General features: G+C 43.0%; 1 protein-coding gene across 1 annotated transcript in view; it reads right to left on the minus strand.

The window, feature by feature from the left end:
- Positions 1 to 2,192: 2,192 nt before the first annotated feature.
- The window catches only part of LOC147012666 (ADP-ribosylation factor GTPase-activating protein 1-like), a 57,434-nt gene continuing 39,344 nt past the window's right edge, over positions 2,193 to 20,282 (minus strand). Inside the window, exons 11-12 of the mRNA XM_085853725.1 lie at positions 3,372 to 3,481; positions 2,193 to 3,044 (exon numbers count right to left, since the gene is read on the minus strand). Of these exons, the coding sequence (XP_085709851.1) occupies positions 2,711 to 3,044; positions 3,372 to 3,481 (444 nt within the window). The 3' untranslated portion in view covers positions 2,193 to 2,710. The remainder of the gene's footprint in view (positions 3,045 to 3,371; positions 3,482 to 20,282) is intronic.

Below are 20,282 nucleotides of genomic sequence, written 5' to 3' on the forward strand. Positions count from 1 at the left end.
CTTGGTGGACATGTTGGGTGTGTCGCAAGGACGAATTGATTTGATTTTGGTGAGGATCCGAATCCGGATTCAAGAATTATTTATTTTTAAAAGTGATTCTTCACCATTGAGAGATCAGGCCAAAAACGATATAGTACTGAATAGTATGATATTTCAAAAATGTATTGGGCCCGATATGTTCTCGTGGATCAGGCATTACGTGGCGGAGGTATGCGCTCTACTGAGTGCCCTTCTAGCTTTAAGCTGTTTTTGTGAAGTTTAGTTGGAGTACAAAGCGGATGTGGATGGGCTCTGCATTTTGGGATGTTTTCTCATTGGATTGCATATTCACGTGGATGGATTTCATGTAATGTGACAGCAAGAGGAAATAATTAGGCATTCCTAAGTTTGCGGAGACCATTTTCTTGCAGGTTGAGAAACTTCTCGACTGCTCCGATGCCACCCTTCGTGAATTAAATTTATATCACTAAAGATTCCTCGTTTTGTGCTGTCCTGACATCCCACATCCCCTGTCAATCCTGAGGTTTCTTCACCAGGCAATATTAGAAAAGTGAGAGGACATGAGCACAGCAGTGATCTTTCGTTAGCAGTGATCTGCCATTAAGTGGGCTGACATACATTGTCTTACACCCAAGGCTCAACACTAACAGATCCAGCTCTCAAAACCACTTTTTATCTCAGTTATAAATCTGGCTTCAGAAGTTTTGGCCAGTACCCTCGTCACCACCAACAGGCTCTCTTTACCACAACATTTAGAGACTGCAACACGCAAGATCAAGCCTTCCTCGGACTTTTCTTGACACTGAATTTGGTGCCACAGCAACCAGAAAATTCTGCAAAATTACTGATAATGTTAATCATCTCACATATTAGTGTGAGCCGTCCAGGTGAGGTGAACATTATCATTATGTTTGGTTTTCGATCATATTCCAAAATATGTGAAACTACAGGGTGGTCACAATGTTTTGTCAGTCACCCCTTGTAAAAGGTGTGACATTGTCTTTGTGTGCAGTGTTAATTAGTTTCCTTTTTCCCTTTTTTCAGATTGAGTGAACATAACCATGTGAAGTGAGACTTGCTTTTAATCGTCTCACCGCACAAATGCTCCGGAAAATTTCCCACACAACATGGCAGAAAATTATTTTCTGTAATGACAATGATGGAGCACAAACGGATCCACTGAACACTTAAGGCTTGTGTCATATTATGTAAAATGTGTACTTAAGTAAAAGAGCACTGCAGATGTATGTAGTATAACTTGTAGAACCATTCATTGTTGTCACCCAATATGATAAAAAGCAATGGCACAATTTTTACAAGAGGTGACAAGACATTGTGGCCACCCTGAAGAACAGCACTCGGCAGAGTGCATACCTCCACCACACTGAACAGTTGACGTTTTGATCCCACTGATCTTCACCAAAATGGAATCAATTTGTCCTTGTCACACACAAAACATGTCCACCAAGTTTCATCTGAATCCGTCCATAACGTTTTGAGATATCCTGCTCACAGACAGACATTTAAACATAACCTCTGTCCATATTCGGTGGCATAGGTAATAAACAAATTCACTTGAATAGTATATATACAAATACGTACATAAGTTCGTCACCTGACAAAATCAGCTGACTTTGACTTGAGTAAAACAAGATGATCCTTCACAACTGCAGCAAAATTAACTCGAAAGTGCAACACGGCAATAATGGGCCAAATAGCCTCGTTACTTTCAGGTCACACTTGATTGTGGTGACGACTCATTGTGAGAGAGAGGGGAGAAGGGGAGAGGGGAGAGGGGGAAAAAAAAAGAAAAATAACATATAAGCCAAAAATATGGGATTTGAATGTGGGATCCCAGATAAATGTGCTATGTGCTCAGATCTTGCAAACCAACACAGCCATTAAATACTAAAGCACATATCATTCATCCCAGTGCAGTGTAAGGAGCATAAAAGTATGAATGAAAACCAAGGCAAAACGTTAGAAACAAGCAATGCAAAAATACACTGACGTGTTTGTCCTGCATTTCATTATACACTCTACACGATACGAGGCTTAAGACCAATAATAAAATACAGGCATTGGAATTTGTTTTAATTATTAATCAGCTCAATGGGCGTTGAAACGTCTCGGTTCCTGCACTGAATGCACGTACGTACATAGTTTGCCAAATCAAAGAAGCATTCAATGAATTAAGAGGCCAACACTTGGTTTTATTTTCAAGTAAACATTGCAAATGCAAAGTAAGGAGCAAACGCAGAATCAGGCACGACCGGGCAGAGCAGCATTGCAAACATAAATATAAATCTGGGATATGGTGACATGCCTCGCAGTCAGAACAAAGCAATAAGAACACACCTTTACATTGGTGGTGGCAGTTTTCCTTCGTCACTTCCATAACTCCATTTTTACAGTCTCCATTCTCCTCATGCATGTCCCATCTTTTCCTTCCTTTATAACTTGTCGCATCTTTTGTAGAAACATTCACGTCTGAAACTAGCAAACCAATGTGAAAATCAAATCGAGTCCGATTTCATTCTCCCCCTCAGAACACCACAATCTCCCAAATTCCCACCCCTCCCCAGCATTTAACCACCCCTTTCATTGATAGAACAATAAAAAAAAAATCCTTTGAATGCAAACATGATGTCAGTCCGATTTCGATCACCTCACTCTTCACTTGCCAGCAATGCCTCCCAGGACCACTGTATCAATATATTGGATTCCAGTCCCAGGCCTCATCTGTCTTGCCAATCTTCTTCCATCCGGAGCCTTTGTTTTTGCTGTTGTCAGCAAGACCAGCCAACCAGCTTTCAGCTTCCCAAGCCTGGTCGACAGCTTCCTTTGGTGGCGAGCCAGACTCCAGTGGTTTCCAGCCATCCGAGCTAGCTCGGACACGGCGCGCCAGGCCTAGTTCTGAGTTGTTTCGATCGCAAGAAGGACTCCCGGGGTCCGGCACGTCTTTTCGCTCCAGCGGTTCATACTTTGCCCAGCCATCAAATCTTGTGCTTCCATCACCATCGCTCAAAGTGACAGTTCCTGCTCTGTGCATCCAAACAAGTAGCAGATCAACTTGTGTACACTAAAACAAATAAACAACAAAGCAACAAACAACCCACCAGAACACGATTCATGCTCGTGGTGTCCAACTCATAAAATCCAGATAAAATAAATCGCTTGTTTTAAATTTTCAACAGGAGAAAATATTTTCTGAGACTGTCAATTATCATTATGACGATGCAAAGGTTCTTCGGGAATTAGCAAAACACCAAAACAAACATCAGTTATGGTAAAGAAACAGAAAATTGGCCCGTCGTACCACCCTCCTGCAATGAACACCCACCATCCCCTGCTTGTGATGTCATGCTTACTGCTCCAGCAGAGGAGAGTTATTCTTTGGTAGTTTCTCTCGACCACTTCGCTTGTGAGAGAACAGAGAAGTAACATCTTTCCATGGTTTCATTCCAGCACCTTGGGCCTGCTAATGTTACCATAAACACAAGCACAAAGTTTCTTTTAGTTCTTTCTTCTGCTATAATATACAACCATACATACATACATATATACCACTTATGTAGCTATGAGGACATATCAAAATGTTCAAGGACCCACTCTCATTCAAGCAAATTTTGACCAATGGCTGGTCCTAAGGCATTCTTTGAAATCTCATTCAATGTGGTGTTCACAGCTGACTGGAGAGATTTTTTTGTTTGCAGAACGGCAGTCTTTAAGAATTATGGTGGAGGGATGTCATGGAAAGAGATATGAAGAACAAGGGATTGAGAGAAGATACAGAAGACAGAGGAGAATGGAGAAGGTGGATCAGAGTGGCTGACCCCACCTGTTGGGATTAAAGCAAAAGAAAGAAAAAGAAGAAGACATCTTTATGAAGGCAACCTCATACTGGGAAACAGCATGAAGTCACAGGCTGTGAGGTCTGGTACCCGGAGTCAGCGTTTGTTGCTTTATTTCATTTCTGCACATGCGATCACCACGAGAATCACTTAAACTAAGCAGAATTACAAAAATTAAGTTCCAGAATCGAACTTGCAAGCATTTGCGACTCTTAGAAAAGTGTTAATTTGTCCAATTCAGATATAATGTGACATTTTCGGGTGTCTCCGGGAGGTGTGTGCTTGGAGAGAGATATATGGTGTTCTGGTGTAAGAGAGATTGTGTAAAGGTATTAAGGATTGATGCAGGAAGAAATGAAGGCAAATGGCGGGTTGACATGCTGTGGCGATGTGGAGTTTGATTAAAGCCTGTGTGAAACGAACATCGTTTTTTTTCTTCTGTGAAACTAACAATGGTTTCCTGGTATAAAAGAACATTATATTTACCAATGACAGAAATCCACGCTCACAACTTCAGGTTTGCGAATGTTATGCAAATATTGTTGTGGTGCAGAGTTTCGGCGGCGAGCACGACTGCAAGGTGGAGCAGTAGAGTCGGCTCCACCGAACACCCGGAATTTAGATCGTGCTCCTCTGAGAACTCCGAAAGGCACGGGTCCCTTACAGGACCGTGAATTGCCAATAATTCGGCCGCGTGGAATAGGGTTGATTGCCAACTTCAATATACATAAGTATCCACGTGGCAAAGCTACCGGGGAATTCACACCCTCGGCAGGCATCGAGCGGAACGAGCCGTTATCGTGCTCGAACCGTGTGTAACCCGAGCGGATGGTTACCAAGACCCGTCGATCCAAATGCACAATTTACCGTTTCCCAATTTCCCAACACGCACCATGCTAAGCCAATGAAAGAAGCACAGAAACGAGCTGATACATTTTTAAAAAATGGATATTTATTTATAATAGGCAGGGAGGGGAACACAGAAGAGCAGAGTTATCTGACTATATTCCAATGCAATGTACAATGATCAGACACACTTAAACAGTTTTACTTATAGGATGGCACCACATACAGACACACACTCAAAATAAAAAGGACCCAATTGGTCTTTATCCGACCCTCGCAGCCAAGGGGATAGTCGAGCTGGGGGTCAGAGGTCTGTCAGGGTACCTGACCGAGTTTGTGCGGCTTGGCCCGTGACTGCAAGTGTGGGACCCGTGGTCCGTGGGAGCTTGGATGGTGGATAGCGGATCCAGGGTCGCTCCTTGTAGAAGGCCAGCAGAGACTCCAGGCTTGAGAGCTCCAGCAATGATGACAGCGCACCAAAACTGCCTTCCAAGAACTGCTCCCTCCAAAGAACTCTCAAGAATTCCCAAGAACGCGCAAGAACTCTCTGAACTCTGAACTCTCCAAACTCGAAAAATCACAAGAACTCTCCACACACACAGTTACACACTGAGGGTCGCGTCGTCCTTTATCGACCGCTCTGAGCGGCGCGGGGCCTTGGTGGCGCTGATTGGACAGGGACCTCCATGGGTCCGCCCTTCCTGGGCGGGATTATGGCCGAGCCGGGAAAACCCCGCCCCCTCTACGCGTGTCTGTACCCCTCTTGCTTGAGAAACAACAATTCTGCCTCGTGGCGTTGGAATGCAGACCAATTCGAGGAAGTAGAATCAAGCATGCGAGGACCTCGCCTCATATGCTACGGCCGCGAGGCGAGGGCGCAAGTGCTGAAAGACTCTGTGGCCGCAAGTGGAGGGGATTTGGAGATTTAAAAATCCTATCTATAAAATAACCCACAGCGCACGTACACTTAATTCCCATTAGACACAGGGGATGGATTCTATCTAGAAACACATACTTACCGATATAACTGAGCTATAAGGACTCTGGCTGTTGTGTGCAGTAAGCTTCCAAATTCGTAACAATATCACACCACTTTATATCGTGCCATTGACATGGCGTTTACGCGACGCCCGGTACGATTTTAAGTGTTGATCGTCCCGTCATTGGCAATTGTGACACACAATCTCAATTTTAAATACATTTCATCATTGATTCATTGACCAAAATTACATTTTTTTTGAAAGTCTTTTTCAGACAAAAACAGATATTTTCTTCTTCAGTCCATGTATCCACAGAAAACAAAATAAATCAGAAGCTGTATTTTGAATGAGAAAAGGGTGACTTCTTGAGGTGGAGGGATAAAAAGAAGCAGGACAAAGACGGAATCAAGAGAGTAAAGCAAGAAGAAGAGTACGTTTGTCTGTGACTCATTCAAATACATTTAAAACTCAAAACAGAAGCTCAGCAGAGATTTATTGGTGAACAGATGATAAGATGACATCACGGCAGACACAAAATTGTCTCCAGCATGAGAAGAGCCGGCGGCATTCAGCTCTGCTTATAAAGCCAGCTGTCTGGCAAGCCTCGAGTATATATATATATATATATATATATATATATATATATATATATATATATATATATATATATATATATATATATATATATATGTACCAAACGACCCGTGAACCCGTTGGGTTCCCATTGTGACAGCGATTGATAAAAAAAAATCATTTCAAAAAAAAAAAAAGGATAGCTCCAGCAAACTATACCGCTGCGGTTGTTTGCATTGATCAAATAATCCCGAAGAGTACTTGACTGAACCGGGAATTGATTTTTTAATAATATTTTTCGTTGCCTGATTTGAACGAAACTTGATAATGCGAGTCAATGTAAAAAAAAAATGGAGAAAACAAAGTGGAAGAAATTATTGTGCGTAATCTTCCAAACACAATTTTATTGATTAATGAACACGGAAGTATTAGATCAAAATGGCGATGTTTATTTCATGCTTAAAAATAAATCGTTCTTTGTCTATACTAAAATGTTTGAGATTTTAAAATGAATAATTTCAAGAAAACAAAAAAAAGATAACTCCAGCGAACTATACCACTGAGGTTGTTTGCATTGATCAAATTCTCCCGGAGTACTTGACTGAATTGGGAATTGATTTTTTAAGAATTTTTTTTCATTGCCCAATTTTAACGAAACTTGAGACTGCACACCGCAGGTGAATGGTGAGTAAGGTGGCCCTAACATTTTTGCGCTGTCATGTACCGTTCTGGCTGTATTTCAGGAACATACATACATACATATGTACATATATACAAGATGAGAGTTTTAGTAATATATATATATATATATATATATATATATATATATATATATATATATATATATATATATATATATATATATATATATATATATATATATAAAAACATAGATGAACACTGAAGTATGAGATGAAAATGGCGATGTTTATGTTATGCTTAAAAATAAATCATTCTTTGTCTATACGAAATGTTTCAGATTTTAAAATAAATCATTTCAAGAAAAAAAACAAAAAAAGATAGCTCCAGCAAACCATACCGCTGAGGTTGTTTGCATTGATCAAATTCTCCCGAAGAGTACTTGACTGAATCGGGAATTGATATTTTTTATAATTTTTTCTTTGCCCAATTAAAATGAAACTTGATACTGCACAACGTAGGAGACTGGTAGGTAATGTGGGCCGAAAATTTTTGCACTGTCATGCACCGTTTTGGCTGTATTTCAGGAAAATACATACATACATACAAGATACAAGATTTCAGGAAAATTCATACATACATTTGAGCCTGGTGTTGGCACAGTGGTTAGGGCAGCGGCTTGGGATCCAAGAGGTCCTGAGTTCAAGCCCCGTTGAGCCACTGAATTAATACACCAGGGGGTTGACTCAGCCTGTCATCCTTCCGAGGTCGGCGAAATGAGTACCAGTATACTGGGCCGGTGTATACCCCGGTTAAAAAATAGGTGTATCATATCCCTGTGTCGTAAGAGGCGACCAGGGTTGCGTCAGGAAGGGCATCCGGCGTAAAAAACATATGCCAAATCACTCTGCGGATCATACGGATGATCCGCTGTGGCGACCCCTAACAGGAGCAGCCGAAAGAAGAAGACATACAAGATGAGAGTTTTTGTAATATATATATATATATATATATATATATATATATATATATATATATATATATATATATATATATATATATATATATATATATATACATATATATATATATATATATATATATATATATATATATATACATATATATATATATATATATATATACATATATATATATATATATATATATATATATATATATATATATATATATATATATATATATATATATATATATATATATATATATATATATATATATATATATATATATATATATATATATATATATATATATATATATACATATATACATATATATATATACATATATATATATATATATATATATATATACATACATATATATATATATATATATATATATATATATATATATATATATATATATATATATATATATATATATATATATATATATATATATATATATATATATATATATATATATATATATATATATATATATATATATATATATATATATATATATATATATATATATATATATATATATATATATATATATATATATGTATATATACATATATATATATATATATATATATATATATATATATATATATATATATATATATATATATATATATATATATATATATATATACGTATATATATATATATATATATATATATATATATATATATATATATATATATATATATATATATATATATATATATATATATATATATATATATATATATATATATATATATATATATATATATATATATATATATATATATATATATATATATATATATATATATATGCATTGTTACAATGGGAAAAAGGGGAGATAGGTTCCCAACGGTTCACGATTCACAATAAAAAAATCACGAATACGCCCTTGAAAAAACACCAATATACGAAGCACAGGGCCGTGAACGAAGAAGCAGGTCGCATTTTATCAATCACATATAGCGGGATCCTAAACGACAGATATATAAACATATATCTGATGATTTGAAGGACTGGTACGTATTTGCTGATCTCACCTGAAATAAAATATTGAGAGGATAAGCATGTATTTAACAAGTCACAATGTCAGATGGACATTTACTAACTAAAAACACTAGGTCAGGTCTGGGAGCATGCGCCAGAGCAGCGTGTCGCTGCATCCACTTTCTGCGGGTACTCTAGGGGCCTCCGTCAGGCCATCCCCCAGACAGATGCCTGGCCCATCCCCATCTCCTTGAAATGCTGATCAACCTGCTGCAACCATGAGGCATGTGGTCGGCCCATTGGCCTCGTACGCTCATGAGGCTCCCTCTGAGAGAATCTGGTGAGTAGGATCAGCATCAGGAAAACGACCCATATATCTGTACAGCTGCAGCTGATACTCACAGACTATGCAGGTTACCAATCTTATTTGAGTCTCAGCAACCGCTCGTTGCACATAAAGTCTGACCAGCGAGAGCCAGGGATTCTCTGAAGAGACCTGGTACCACAGGAATTAAGTCTCAGTCTCAGATCCCTGGTCAGAGTCCAAGTCTCACATCCGTAGAGCAAGACTGGAAGCACCAAGGACCTGAAGACTCAGGCTTTCGTCCTCCTGCACATGCACTAACAGCACCACACCCCATGATCCAGTGAATCCATGACTCCCAACGCCCGACCCAGATGTCTATTGACCTCTGGCTCACAGCCAGCAGAGACATGAATATCAATGGCAAGGTAAGTGAATCTCTCCGTGACCTCGACATCTTCACCAGAAACCCATAATCCCAGCGGCTCCGACCCCTCAATCAGCACCATGAGGGCCCCAAAAGGATATCCAGAGTCTCTGGAAAGATGAATGCATCATCTGCGAAATTGTCAGATATCTTGACATACCCAAACGATGCACCGCAGCTTGATCACTCCGACATCCTCCCCAAAATCCAGTCCATACAAGCGCTGAAAAGTATGGAGGCCAGTACACACCCCTGATGAACTACAGTTACAGCTGGAAATAAGTCCGAGATGGTACCACCACATTTCACAGCACTTTCAGTACCAGAGTATAGTTCAGACATCAGATTGATCAGTTTTGGTGGCACCCCACGAAGACCAAGAATCCGCCAGAGGGCATCCCAATTAACTGCATCAAACGCTTTGCAGGGATCAACTTTGGCTGCAAGCAGCCCCTGTCGAAACTTTTCTCTGCGTTCGGTGAGGACCTGAAGGGCAAGGATACAGTTAGTCCTTCATTTCTTAAGAGTAGAGCCTGACTGCTCTTGGCACTGGTGCTCAAGTAAATGGTGGCAAACCTGATCAAAAATTACCCAAGCAAAGACCTTGCCCGGCACTGAGAGCAGCGTCACCCCTCGGTAGTTGTTTCAGTCCTGGCGATCACCCTTCCCTTTCCAGAGAGGGACAACAAGGCCCCTTTTCCAGTCAGTTGGGATGATGCCTGTGTTCCAGGCAGAGCACAGAACTGCATGGAACGACACAAGTATAGCATTTCCACCAGCCTTGAGAAGTTAAGCGTGGATGCCACAGATCCCAGGAGCTTTACTCCATTTCAACCGGTTCACCGCAGCCTGTGTTTCCACAAACGAAGGTGGATCACAGTTGATTGGAGGGTCAGCAATAGAGATAGTAACACCCCTGACATCCAACTCAACAGCTGGTGGATCTGCCTGGTACAGCCGTTCAAAGTAACCGGTCCAGCAGGCCTTCACTTCAGACTCCTCTGTCAAGAGCCCACCACCCTCTGCTCTAACTGCAGTACATGGAGGGATGGGCTTGGAGGAACGCAATGCACAAATTCCCCTGTAAGCAGGATGAGAATCACTTGACCACAGGTGATGCTCTACTCCCTCACAGATTCCTTGTACATCGGCCTCCTTGTCCACCATAAGTACACGTTCAGTTTTACGCCTCAGCTCCCTGAACAGCTCAACTCTTCCATTCAGCCTGGCCCTGCGACTCTGGTCAGTCGTATTCAGTGTCCCTTGAGAGACAAAATTCTTCTTCACCCGACGGTGTGTTCCAAGACATCCACCGGCAACATCAAGGACGGAGGTCTTGAAGGCACACTACAACTCTTCAGGAACCCCCAATGCACCCAGACCCCCCAAATCTCCACTCAGCCTGTTTGCAAAAACTCCTCAGCTTCCCTCTCATCCTTGAGCTTGCCAACATACATCCCAGGATGGGATGCTACCATCCTCCTGGATTTAAGCTGGAACTTCAGAATTGCTACAACCAGGCTGTGGTCGGTATTGATGAACTGAGCACTCCAGTAGACCCTGCAGTTCTGGATTATACTTCAGCGACCATCAACGAGCACATCAATCTCCTTTGCCACACCACCAGTGCTGGAAGGTCAAGTCCAGCGATGAGCCTTTGGGCACTGAAACCATGAACCAGCCACCCTAAGTCTATGACTTCTTCCAAAGTCAAGGAACTTAGTGCTATTCTGGTTCACAGTTCCAGACCCATGGGGACCAACACATGTCTCAAAACAATCCGTATCAGTTCCAGTCGATGCACTGAAATTGCACAAGACGAGAAGAGTATCTCGCCTGGGGCAATGATCAACCACAGACTCGAGTGTAGCATGGAATGCGTCATTCACGGTGAGATCATTCGCCTCAGTCGGAGCATAAACAGAGACGAGGGAAATGACACTCAAGGAGTGACGAATCATTCGTCTCATAATGCGCTCATTGACCGGTGTTACCTCAATTATCATTGGAGTCAGCTTATTGGTCACAGCTACAGCAACTCCTTGGGTATAGTAACCATCAGAGCGACCAGACCAATAGTAGGTGTAACCACCCGCCATGATCTCATCACTATCCGGTCTCTGAACCTCAGAGAGTGCTGCAATACCGATGTTCAAACGCTTGAGTTCATATGATAACAGAGACAGGTGATCATTCTCTTTTGGAGAGGACATTCCAGGCACCCACTCTAAGGGACCGCCTCAGGTTAACCCAAGGAGACTGCCGTCTGGTGGACGACACCTTAGCCCCACCCCAACGCACACTACCGCATTCTGACCCGGGAAGGTTACCCTGTGGTTTTCCTCCTATCATCAACGAGTGGGGTTCCCGAAGGCTTTGCCCCAATCCTGTCATCTGCTGAGCTGCCCTGCAGAGGCACGCTGCACAGGAAGTACTCCCACGGAGTGCGTTTTCAATTTTCTTTGCGTTCTTCTTGTGTTTTGCCGAGTGAAGGGTTTTACGGTGGCCAAATGCAAATTCTACCACCAACCTCCGAATAAAAAGTAACCCAACTGCAGTAGGACGTCCGCAGACACAGTTGTGCACTGGATATGGATTGCCGTTGGCTCACAAGGAGTTCCTCTACCCTTTGACAGGTTTTGTCTTTAATCCTGCTGGGTGTCCAAATCATACACCCTCCTCACCAGGAAACCTGGTGGTGAAAACGGTTTAGTCGCCGACAACCCGACCATGAAACAGGTTAGTACAGGTTCACATGGTACCTGTAGCAAGGCACAGATATAATCTGGCATGACCTGACAATAATAATCCCAGCCCTGGGTCCCATTAACAACACCATTAACAATGCTGGGTCCCATTAACAATGCTGGGTCCCATTAATAACACCAAATGGCATCAACGATTGAGCTTCATGAATGGAATATGAAGGGGCTTTCATACAACATTATGCCATATCAACATCGGATGTCAACCAATTGGCTTTAACGTCAGCCGTATTTGCACTACATAATCACTTAATTTTTGTTAAAATATCCTGTTATTGAGCAAACAGGACTAAATTTGAGAGAAAGTTCTCAATGAGGTCAGATGTCCTTCGAAAAATGAGGGAACCAGCAGTAAAAAATGGCATGCCTTCTCCCGAACAAGGTGTGTGGTATGGAGTAGTGTCTAGTGTATCTCAAATGGTTTCTCTCTTTTTACCTCTGCCACCAAAAGTGGATGAAGGTAATGTTTTCACCCCTGTCTGTTTGTCTGTGAATAGGCTTTGTCAAAGTTGTGGACATATCTGGATGAAATTTGGTGGACAGGTTGGGTGTGTGACAAGGAAGAATTGATTCAATTTTGGTGAGGATCTGGAACCGAGACTTTAGTGATTCTGCACTATTGAGAGGTAGGGACAAAAACTGGAAATAGCATGATATCTCAAAACATTGTGGACGGATTCGGACGAAACTTGGTGGATGAGTTGGATAGGTGACAAGAACAAGCCAATTCGATTTTGGAGGTCCGGATCCAGATCCGGCCTACGAGTGGGATACAAAACGTAAACTGTTCAGCTTGGCAGAGGTATACGCACTACTGAGTACCGTTCTAGTTCCACTTTTATTTCTTTCCTCTTACCTATTTGTCTGTTATGCCTAAGAGCATGTTTGTAGGTTCAGTGCTGCAAAAGCGGTTTGCAGGTTCAACAATTACACTGGGTGGTTTGCTTCATCTTCCTCATGTTAGTCAGGGCAGGAATTTGTAATTTGCTCAGGGTGCCAGCAATAACTCACCAACTCATCACAAAAGGCACCATGGGATATTTAATACCCATCAACTAATACAAGCAGATGGGAAAACCAGCTTCATGTCCATCCAAGGGACAGTACACTTTGTGACACAACATCTTGCCTGCAAAGCACCAATCGGACAGCTTATCGTCGACCTGGGAATAGAACCTAGATTGGACAGCTCAAAGGCAAGTGCGCTACCTCTGTACCATCCTGTCGCCCACACAAAAATGCGAAATTAGTGCAAAAATGCAAATGCACCTTGGCATGGTGAGAATAATAATTAATCAGGTCAGGTTGGTCATTGTGTGGGGGTATTATACAACGATTCCAATACTCTGCAAAACAGGCTTTCCAAGACAACATACTTTATGCCATACTCAGTTTCCTTGTGCCCTGATGTTAAAAAAAAAAACTTCCTGTGTCTTATGCAAAGCATTTATTAGAGCAGAATACAGAGTTCTTGGAAATAGCTTATCGTGATGTTCCTTTCACTCATTATACTGCCTTGAAGGAAAGAAAGATGTGAAAGTTACAGTGGTGTGTGAGCCATTCACATTCATTAATTTTTAATGATCACTGAGGCAGATTATTGCACACTGTAAATCGGCCAAATACGCCATTGTTGACTGGAGTTGTATCCTAAACTTGCATTCGATGTTGCTGGCAGGATGGATGGCCTAGGCCCAAGAGGTACGCACCCTCGCCTCTGAGCTCTGGAGTCTGGGTTCAAATCCCAACCGTCTGTCTATCGGATGGACATTAAGCTCAGTGTCCCATCTGCCGGCATTAGTTGGCAGCTGTTAAAGATCCTACGGTGTACTTAGCGAATCGAAGGCAAGCTATTGCCTGCAGCCTGGCCAAATTCCAAATTTCTGCTCCAACCAACAGGGAGCACTGCATCAGTGGCACAGCCATGCCCTCAGCCAACGATGGTACCCTAAGCCTTGTCCCAGCAACGATGCAATCAGCAGCAACAGGCTGCATACAAAATTAATGAATGAATGCATTCCATGTTCCACCATTAAGTTAACACTTTTCCTTGATCTCAATGTTTCACAAACACACTTTTCCTTGCTTCAAGACACAGACACACCCAGAGTGAAGAGACTATACTTTACATATGAACATCTCTAACCTGGACATAATGCGCATTCAAAGTTAAAATAAATAAATAAATAAATAAATTAATGTTATGGTTACATTTAGCAACTTTGTTGAACCATGCCTAAGGCAGGTTGGGGCTGCCAGTCGAACCAGGAGACCTTTCAGCACATCTCAAGCCACCAATAGTGTGGGCAAACACACACTCGGGAACGGGCGCAGATAACTTTGACGTAATCGACATTCAAGGTTCAAAATCAACTTATGGTTAAATTTGATGTAAACGTGTTGCACTTTCATTCGACACCTTTGTCAAAACTGTGCCTAATGCAGAATCTTAAAAATGAAAACTGAACAGTTTATTCATCATTTTTGGTTGGAGCTTCATTGCAGTAATGGCTTGATCTCACCCAAATGACGGTTTTAACCAGTTATACACCAGAAAGGGATGTAACAAGTTAGCACGGCTAACCCATTGTAAATTAAATCGATAGGACATTTGTAAATTGTCCTAAGGATATCTGTTGGAAGTTACTCTTTGGAAGAATTACCTTGAAAATTGGCAGACTGCAAGCACATACTCGTACTGACAGCCAGCTTCAAATTCGTTCCAAAGGATAGTGTGGTTTGGGATCCTAAGGTCCCATATGCATAACAGAAGAATGTAATTTTTCCACGACACCACAAGTTTACTAATCTACTACCTTAAGATTACTCGAATTTATCACGTCATCAAATATGGATATGTTTCATCCTCTCTCAATGAGGATCCAAATAGGTTACCATCAATTATCCATCTATAATTCCAGCAATCTGTGTGTGTGTGTGTGTGTGTGTGTGTGTGTGTGTGTGTGTGTGTGTGTGTGTGTGTGTGTGTGTGTGTGTGTGTGTGACCGCTGTTTCTCGACAACCTCTGGTCCGATCTAATTGAAACTTGCCAGATATATTGCTGGGGACCTGAGGATGTGCCTTTTCAAGGTTTGATATTAATCGGACAAGTGCTTCGCAAGTTATGGCCATTTATTTACCAAACCAATGGCAAGACACGTTGTTGCGTGGGCGTGGCCGATGGGGAAGGGAAGCTCAGCCGCGTTCCCCATTACGGGTTACAACGTACGGGCTTCCGGAGAGTGATGACTTCGTGTATTCTAATAATTTCTCGATTTCTTATGCGCATTTATAAGATAAACACAATGGCCCAAGTTATGATCGTTTTCCTATTAGATGGTGTATAAATTTCGGTAAGATCAGAGTGCTGGTATACTCCGAACCAGGAAGTAAATTACTTTTTGCACGTTTTTTTTTTCGTGTATTCTAATAATTTATTGATTTCTTATGCGCATTTATAGATAAACACAATGCCCCAAGTTATGATCGTTTTCATATTAGACGGTGCATAAATTTGGGGAACATCCAAATTAGCTGGAATGCTCCGAAGCAGGAAGTAAATTATTTTTTGCACGTTTTTTTTCTCCTCTTTCCTCTTCTCTTTGTGTTTTTCCTTGCGATGACATTGGGAAAAGGCAAAATACGTTGGCGCTAATTGAATAATTGGCCATTAAGAATAAATTGCGAATAATCGTAACTGCCATATGCGAACTTCCGGACAGTGAGGATTTCACTTCCAGAGAGTGACGATTACTGTATTCTTTCTTTCTCGATTTCGGTACTTTCTCGATTTCTTTCTCGATTTTCTTAAACCCAATACCCCAATCCAGTCAGTGACGATTACTGTATTCTTTCTCGATTTTTTTCTTGATTTATCGACTTACTGTATTCTTTCTTTCTCGATTTCTGTACTTTCTCGATTTTATTAAACACAATGCCCCAATCCAATCGTCGTTTACGACAGCGAAGGAACGAAGCTGCGCGTCGTGCACGCGCAATGGAATCTGACGAAGCACGAGCTGCTCGCTTGACACGCAACGCAACGCGCATGACAAGGCGTCGTGCAGCTCAAACGGATGAAGAACGAACTGCTCGCTTGGCAGACAACACTGAACACGAGGCAAGGCGTCGTGCATTAGAAACGGATGAAGAATGAACTGCTCGCTTGGCAGACAACACTGAACGCGAGGCAAGGCGCCGTGCAGAGGAAACGGATGAAGAACGAGCTGCTCGCTTGACACGCGACGCTACATGCGTGACAAGGTGTCGTGCAGCTGAAACGGATGAAGAACGAACTGCTCGCTTGGCAGACAACACTGAATGCGAGCCAAGGCGTCGTGCAGAAGAAACGGATGAAGAACGAGCTGCTCGCTTGGCAGACAACACTGGGCACGAGGCAAGGCGTCGTGCAGAAGAAATCCCTCACCAGCGAGAAGATCGGCAAGTAAGGGATGCCGTGCGCCATCAGGACGTACACCGTGCGAGACTAGAGCAGGCTCACCGTGAGAATCGCAACCTTGCTCGATACGATGATACAGATTTCTTCCGAGAGCAACTTCATGTTGAGTACAGGCAAGCGTTAAGCAGGACCTCATTATTTCAATGCACTAAATGCTCACATTGTGATGCTTTTGTGTAGACCGAGGAGAGAAAAGGATTTTGCTGCAACCACGGCAAGGTCGACCTTAAGCATGATCCTACGAATCCAAAACCCGGTTCAATTCCATCACAACCTCCAGATGCTATTAAAAACCGTTTCCTTAACCAGGACTTTGTGAAGCGCGCGAAACAGTATAACAACGCGCTGGCAATGGCAAGTATCGGTGTCCGAGAGATAGGTATGCCTGGCTTCAATCCTGGAGTGCGCATACAAGGTAAGGTTTTACCCACTTTACCCAGTCTCTACCCACTTGACCCAGTCGCACCCAACTGTCCCTGGACTCTGTATCCTTTTCTCCTGACAAGGTGGAGAGCTTGCTTTCAAACCTCGAGTCAGATTCTGCAACCGGTCCAGACGGCATCAGCCCACGTGTCCTCAAAGCCTGCTCTTCTGCTCTTGTTCACCCTCTCTCTGTTCTATTCACCCTCTCATTTGCCCAAGGTCATCTGCCATCTGCTTGGAAATCTGCTAACATCACTGCCCTGCATAAAAAAGGTGCAAAAACAGATCCCTATAACTACAGACCAATCAGCCTTCTCCCAATCATCAGCAAGGTGATGGAATCCATCATCGCCTCAGATATGAAATCCTTCCTCTTCTCCAATGGCTTGATTTCCAATCATCAATTTGGTTTCAGACCAGGTCACTCTACCCTGGATATGCTGCTTCTGCTCTCCCATCAATGGATGGAGGTCCTCAATGCCAGACAGGAAATCCGAGCCGTATCCCTGGACATATCACGTGCTTTTGACACAGTCTGGCACCCTGCCCTACTCACCAAACTCTCTTCCCATGGTATTCAAGGCCATCTCCACTCATGGCTCGCAGACTTCCTCTCCTGTCGCAGTCAACGTGTGGCCCTAAATGGAGTTCTTTCATCCCCTCTTCCTGTGCAGGCTGGAGTTCCTCAAGGTAGCGTTCTGGGCCCTGTTCTTTTACTGGTTTTCATCAATGATCTCTCGGACTCCCTGGAAAATCCTCTATTTCTCTTTGCCGACGACTCCACCCTCTGCCGTACCATCTGTCATCCCTCAGACCGGCAAGCAGCAGCTTCTTCACTCACTGCAGATCTGGATAAAATCACAAACTGGTCCAACACGTGGAACATGTCTTTCAATCCAGACAAATCTCACACTCTCACTATGTCTCTTCGAAAGGACCGTTTACAAAACCCCCCCATCCACTTTCTCAACAATCCTCTGGAAGAAGTCTTTTCTTTCAAGCTTCTAGGTCTCACTATCTGCCATGACCTTTCCTGGGAAAGTCACATTTCCAACCTCGCCTCAAAAGCCAGTCGCCGACTGGGAATCCTCCGTCGTGCTAAGTCCTACCTCGGCCTTCTTGAGCTCCTGACCACTTACAAAGCTTTTGTCCGTAGCCTGATGGAGTACTGCTCTCCCCTCTGGGCTGGTGCTCCTGCCTCCCACCTTTCTCGGCTTCACGCTGTCGAAACCAGGGCATTTAAGATCATCGGCATCTCCCGCAATGAAGCTGAGTCTTTGGGCCTCTCACTCAATCACCGCAGGTTGGTCGGTGGTCTTTCTGTCTTCTACCGACTCCTCTCCAGCCTTGCCCCCCCTGCTCTCTCTGCGATTTGTCCCCACCACATTTCCATAGGGCGCTCAAGGTCCGCCAACAACCCCCTTCTGGTAAAACTACCAAAATCACGAATCACTGCTCATCTTCACTCTTTCATTCCTCTTTTTTCCCGCCTTTGGAATAAACTTCCTCACTCTATTCTTTCCCATTCTTCTCTCCAGGCTTTCAAAACAGCTGTTCACCACCACCTCTTATTTTCCCCCATCCAAATCCTCGATCTTTTCTACCCCCGATAATCCACCCAAGCCCACTTCCTTCATTTCTCCTGCTTTCCTTCCTGAAAGTCCCTGAAATGTCCATCTTCTCTTCGCCATGTTCCTCGTCCCATCCCCATCCCTCTCCCTTCCACAGTTCACCTAATGTGTCTGTTCCCCACTGTTTTGTCCCTTCCACTCCCGCCCCTCTTGTCTCATGCCTCCTTGCTGTGAGTTGTGTGTTAGCTCTCATACGAGCCTCGACCAAGGTATACAAAAAAAAAAAAAAAAAAAAATAAGGTTTACCATTACATTGGTGCTCCTCTTGCCAATCTGGGTTGTACCCCACGCTTTGCTCACATCTACTTTCACGATCCAGCCCATGAGCTGGAGTTTCGTCGTGCCCACACCTCGAACAGTAGCCTGAATGAGCATTTTTTGCTAAGAGCACAACAGGCCATTCATGAGTGCAACCCATACGTCCAGCAATTCAAATCAGCCATTGAGTTTGTGGTTCATAATGATAGCGCAAATGAACTGAAAATTGTGCTAACAGGTCGCATGAGGCGCCGAGACCTTCATCATGGTACCGTCAACCTTCCCTCACCAGACAGCGATGTAGCTGTCATTGCTCCAGGGGCAATGACAACAGAGCAGTTTGGAAGGCTGGCAGTCGGTGTTCACCTCAGAGGAGGAGGTTTACAGACAATAGTCGCCATGCATCCAGTGTATGACCCTCTATCATACATACTTCTGCTACCCTGCGGCTCCCAGGGGTACCACACTGAGTTAGCAGGGATAACGCCAACATCTTTCTACCGCTACCATCTCCAAGTACGTGATCCTACTCATCACTTCAATCTACTACTTTGTGGTGGAAAGTTGACACAGCAGTACGTATGCGACATGATGGCAAAAATTGAGTCGCACCGTCTCAATTGGATTCGCTGCAACCAGAAGTCAATTAAGGCAGAAAAGTATAAGATCATCGTTGATGCGTTGAACAGTGACGCTGAGGTGCTACCTGGACGCCTCACCATTCTGCCGCCGTCAATTTATGGGTCACCACGTTGGTATGCCAAAGAGTTTCAGGATGCAATGGCTTTGGTCCGAGTCAAGGGAAAACCTGACTTTTTCCTAACATTCACCTGCAACCCAAAGTGGCCAGAAATTAAACAATCACTTTTTGAGGGTCAGTCAGCCAATGAAAGACCTGAAATCATCGCCCGGGTGTTTCATATGAAGGTGGAAGCACTCAAAGCAGACCTCCTCAAGAATGACATCTTGGGGCATGTGGACGCTGATGTGATGGTGAAGGAAACGCAAAAGCGTCACCTTCCCCATATACACATGCTCCTGACCGTGGTACCTCGCGACAAGCCCAGAACACCAGCAGATGTCGATCGCGTGGTCTCTGCTGAGATTCCTGACAAACGCACAAATCCGGAACTACACCGTATCGTGACATCA

The sequence above is a fragment of the Eptatretus burgeri genome, chromosome 14 (genome assembly GCF_056783735.1).
Source record: "Eptatretus burgeri isolate ZD-2024b chromosome 14, Ebu_testis_v1, whole genome shotgun sequence".
In the NCBI taxonomy this organism is placed as follows: Eukaryota; Metazoa; Chordata; class Myxini; order Myxiniformes; family Myxinidae; genus Eptatretus; species Eptatretus burgeri.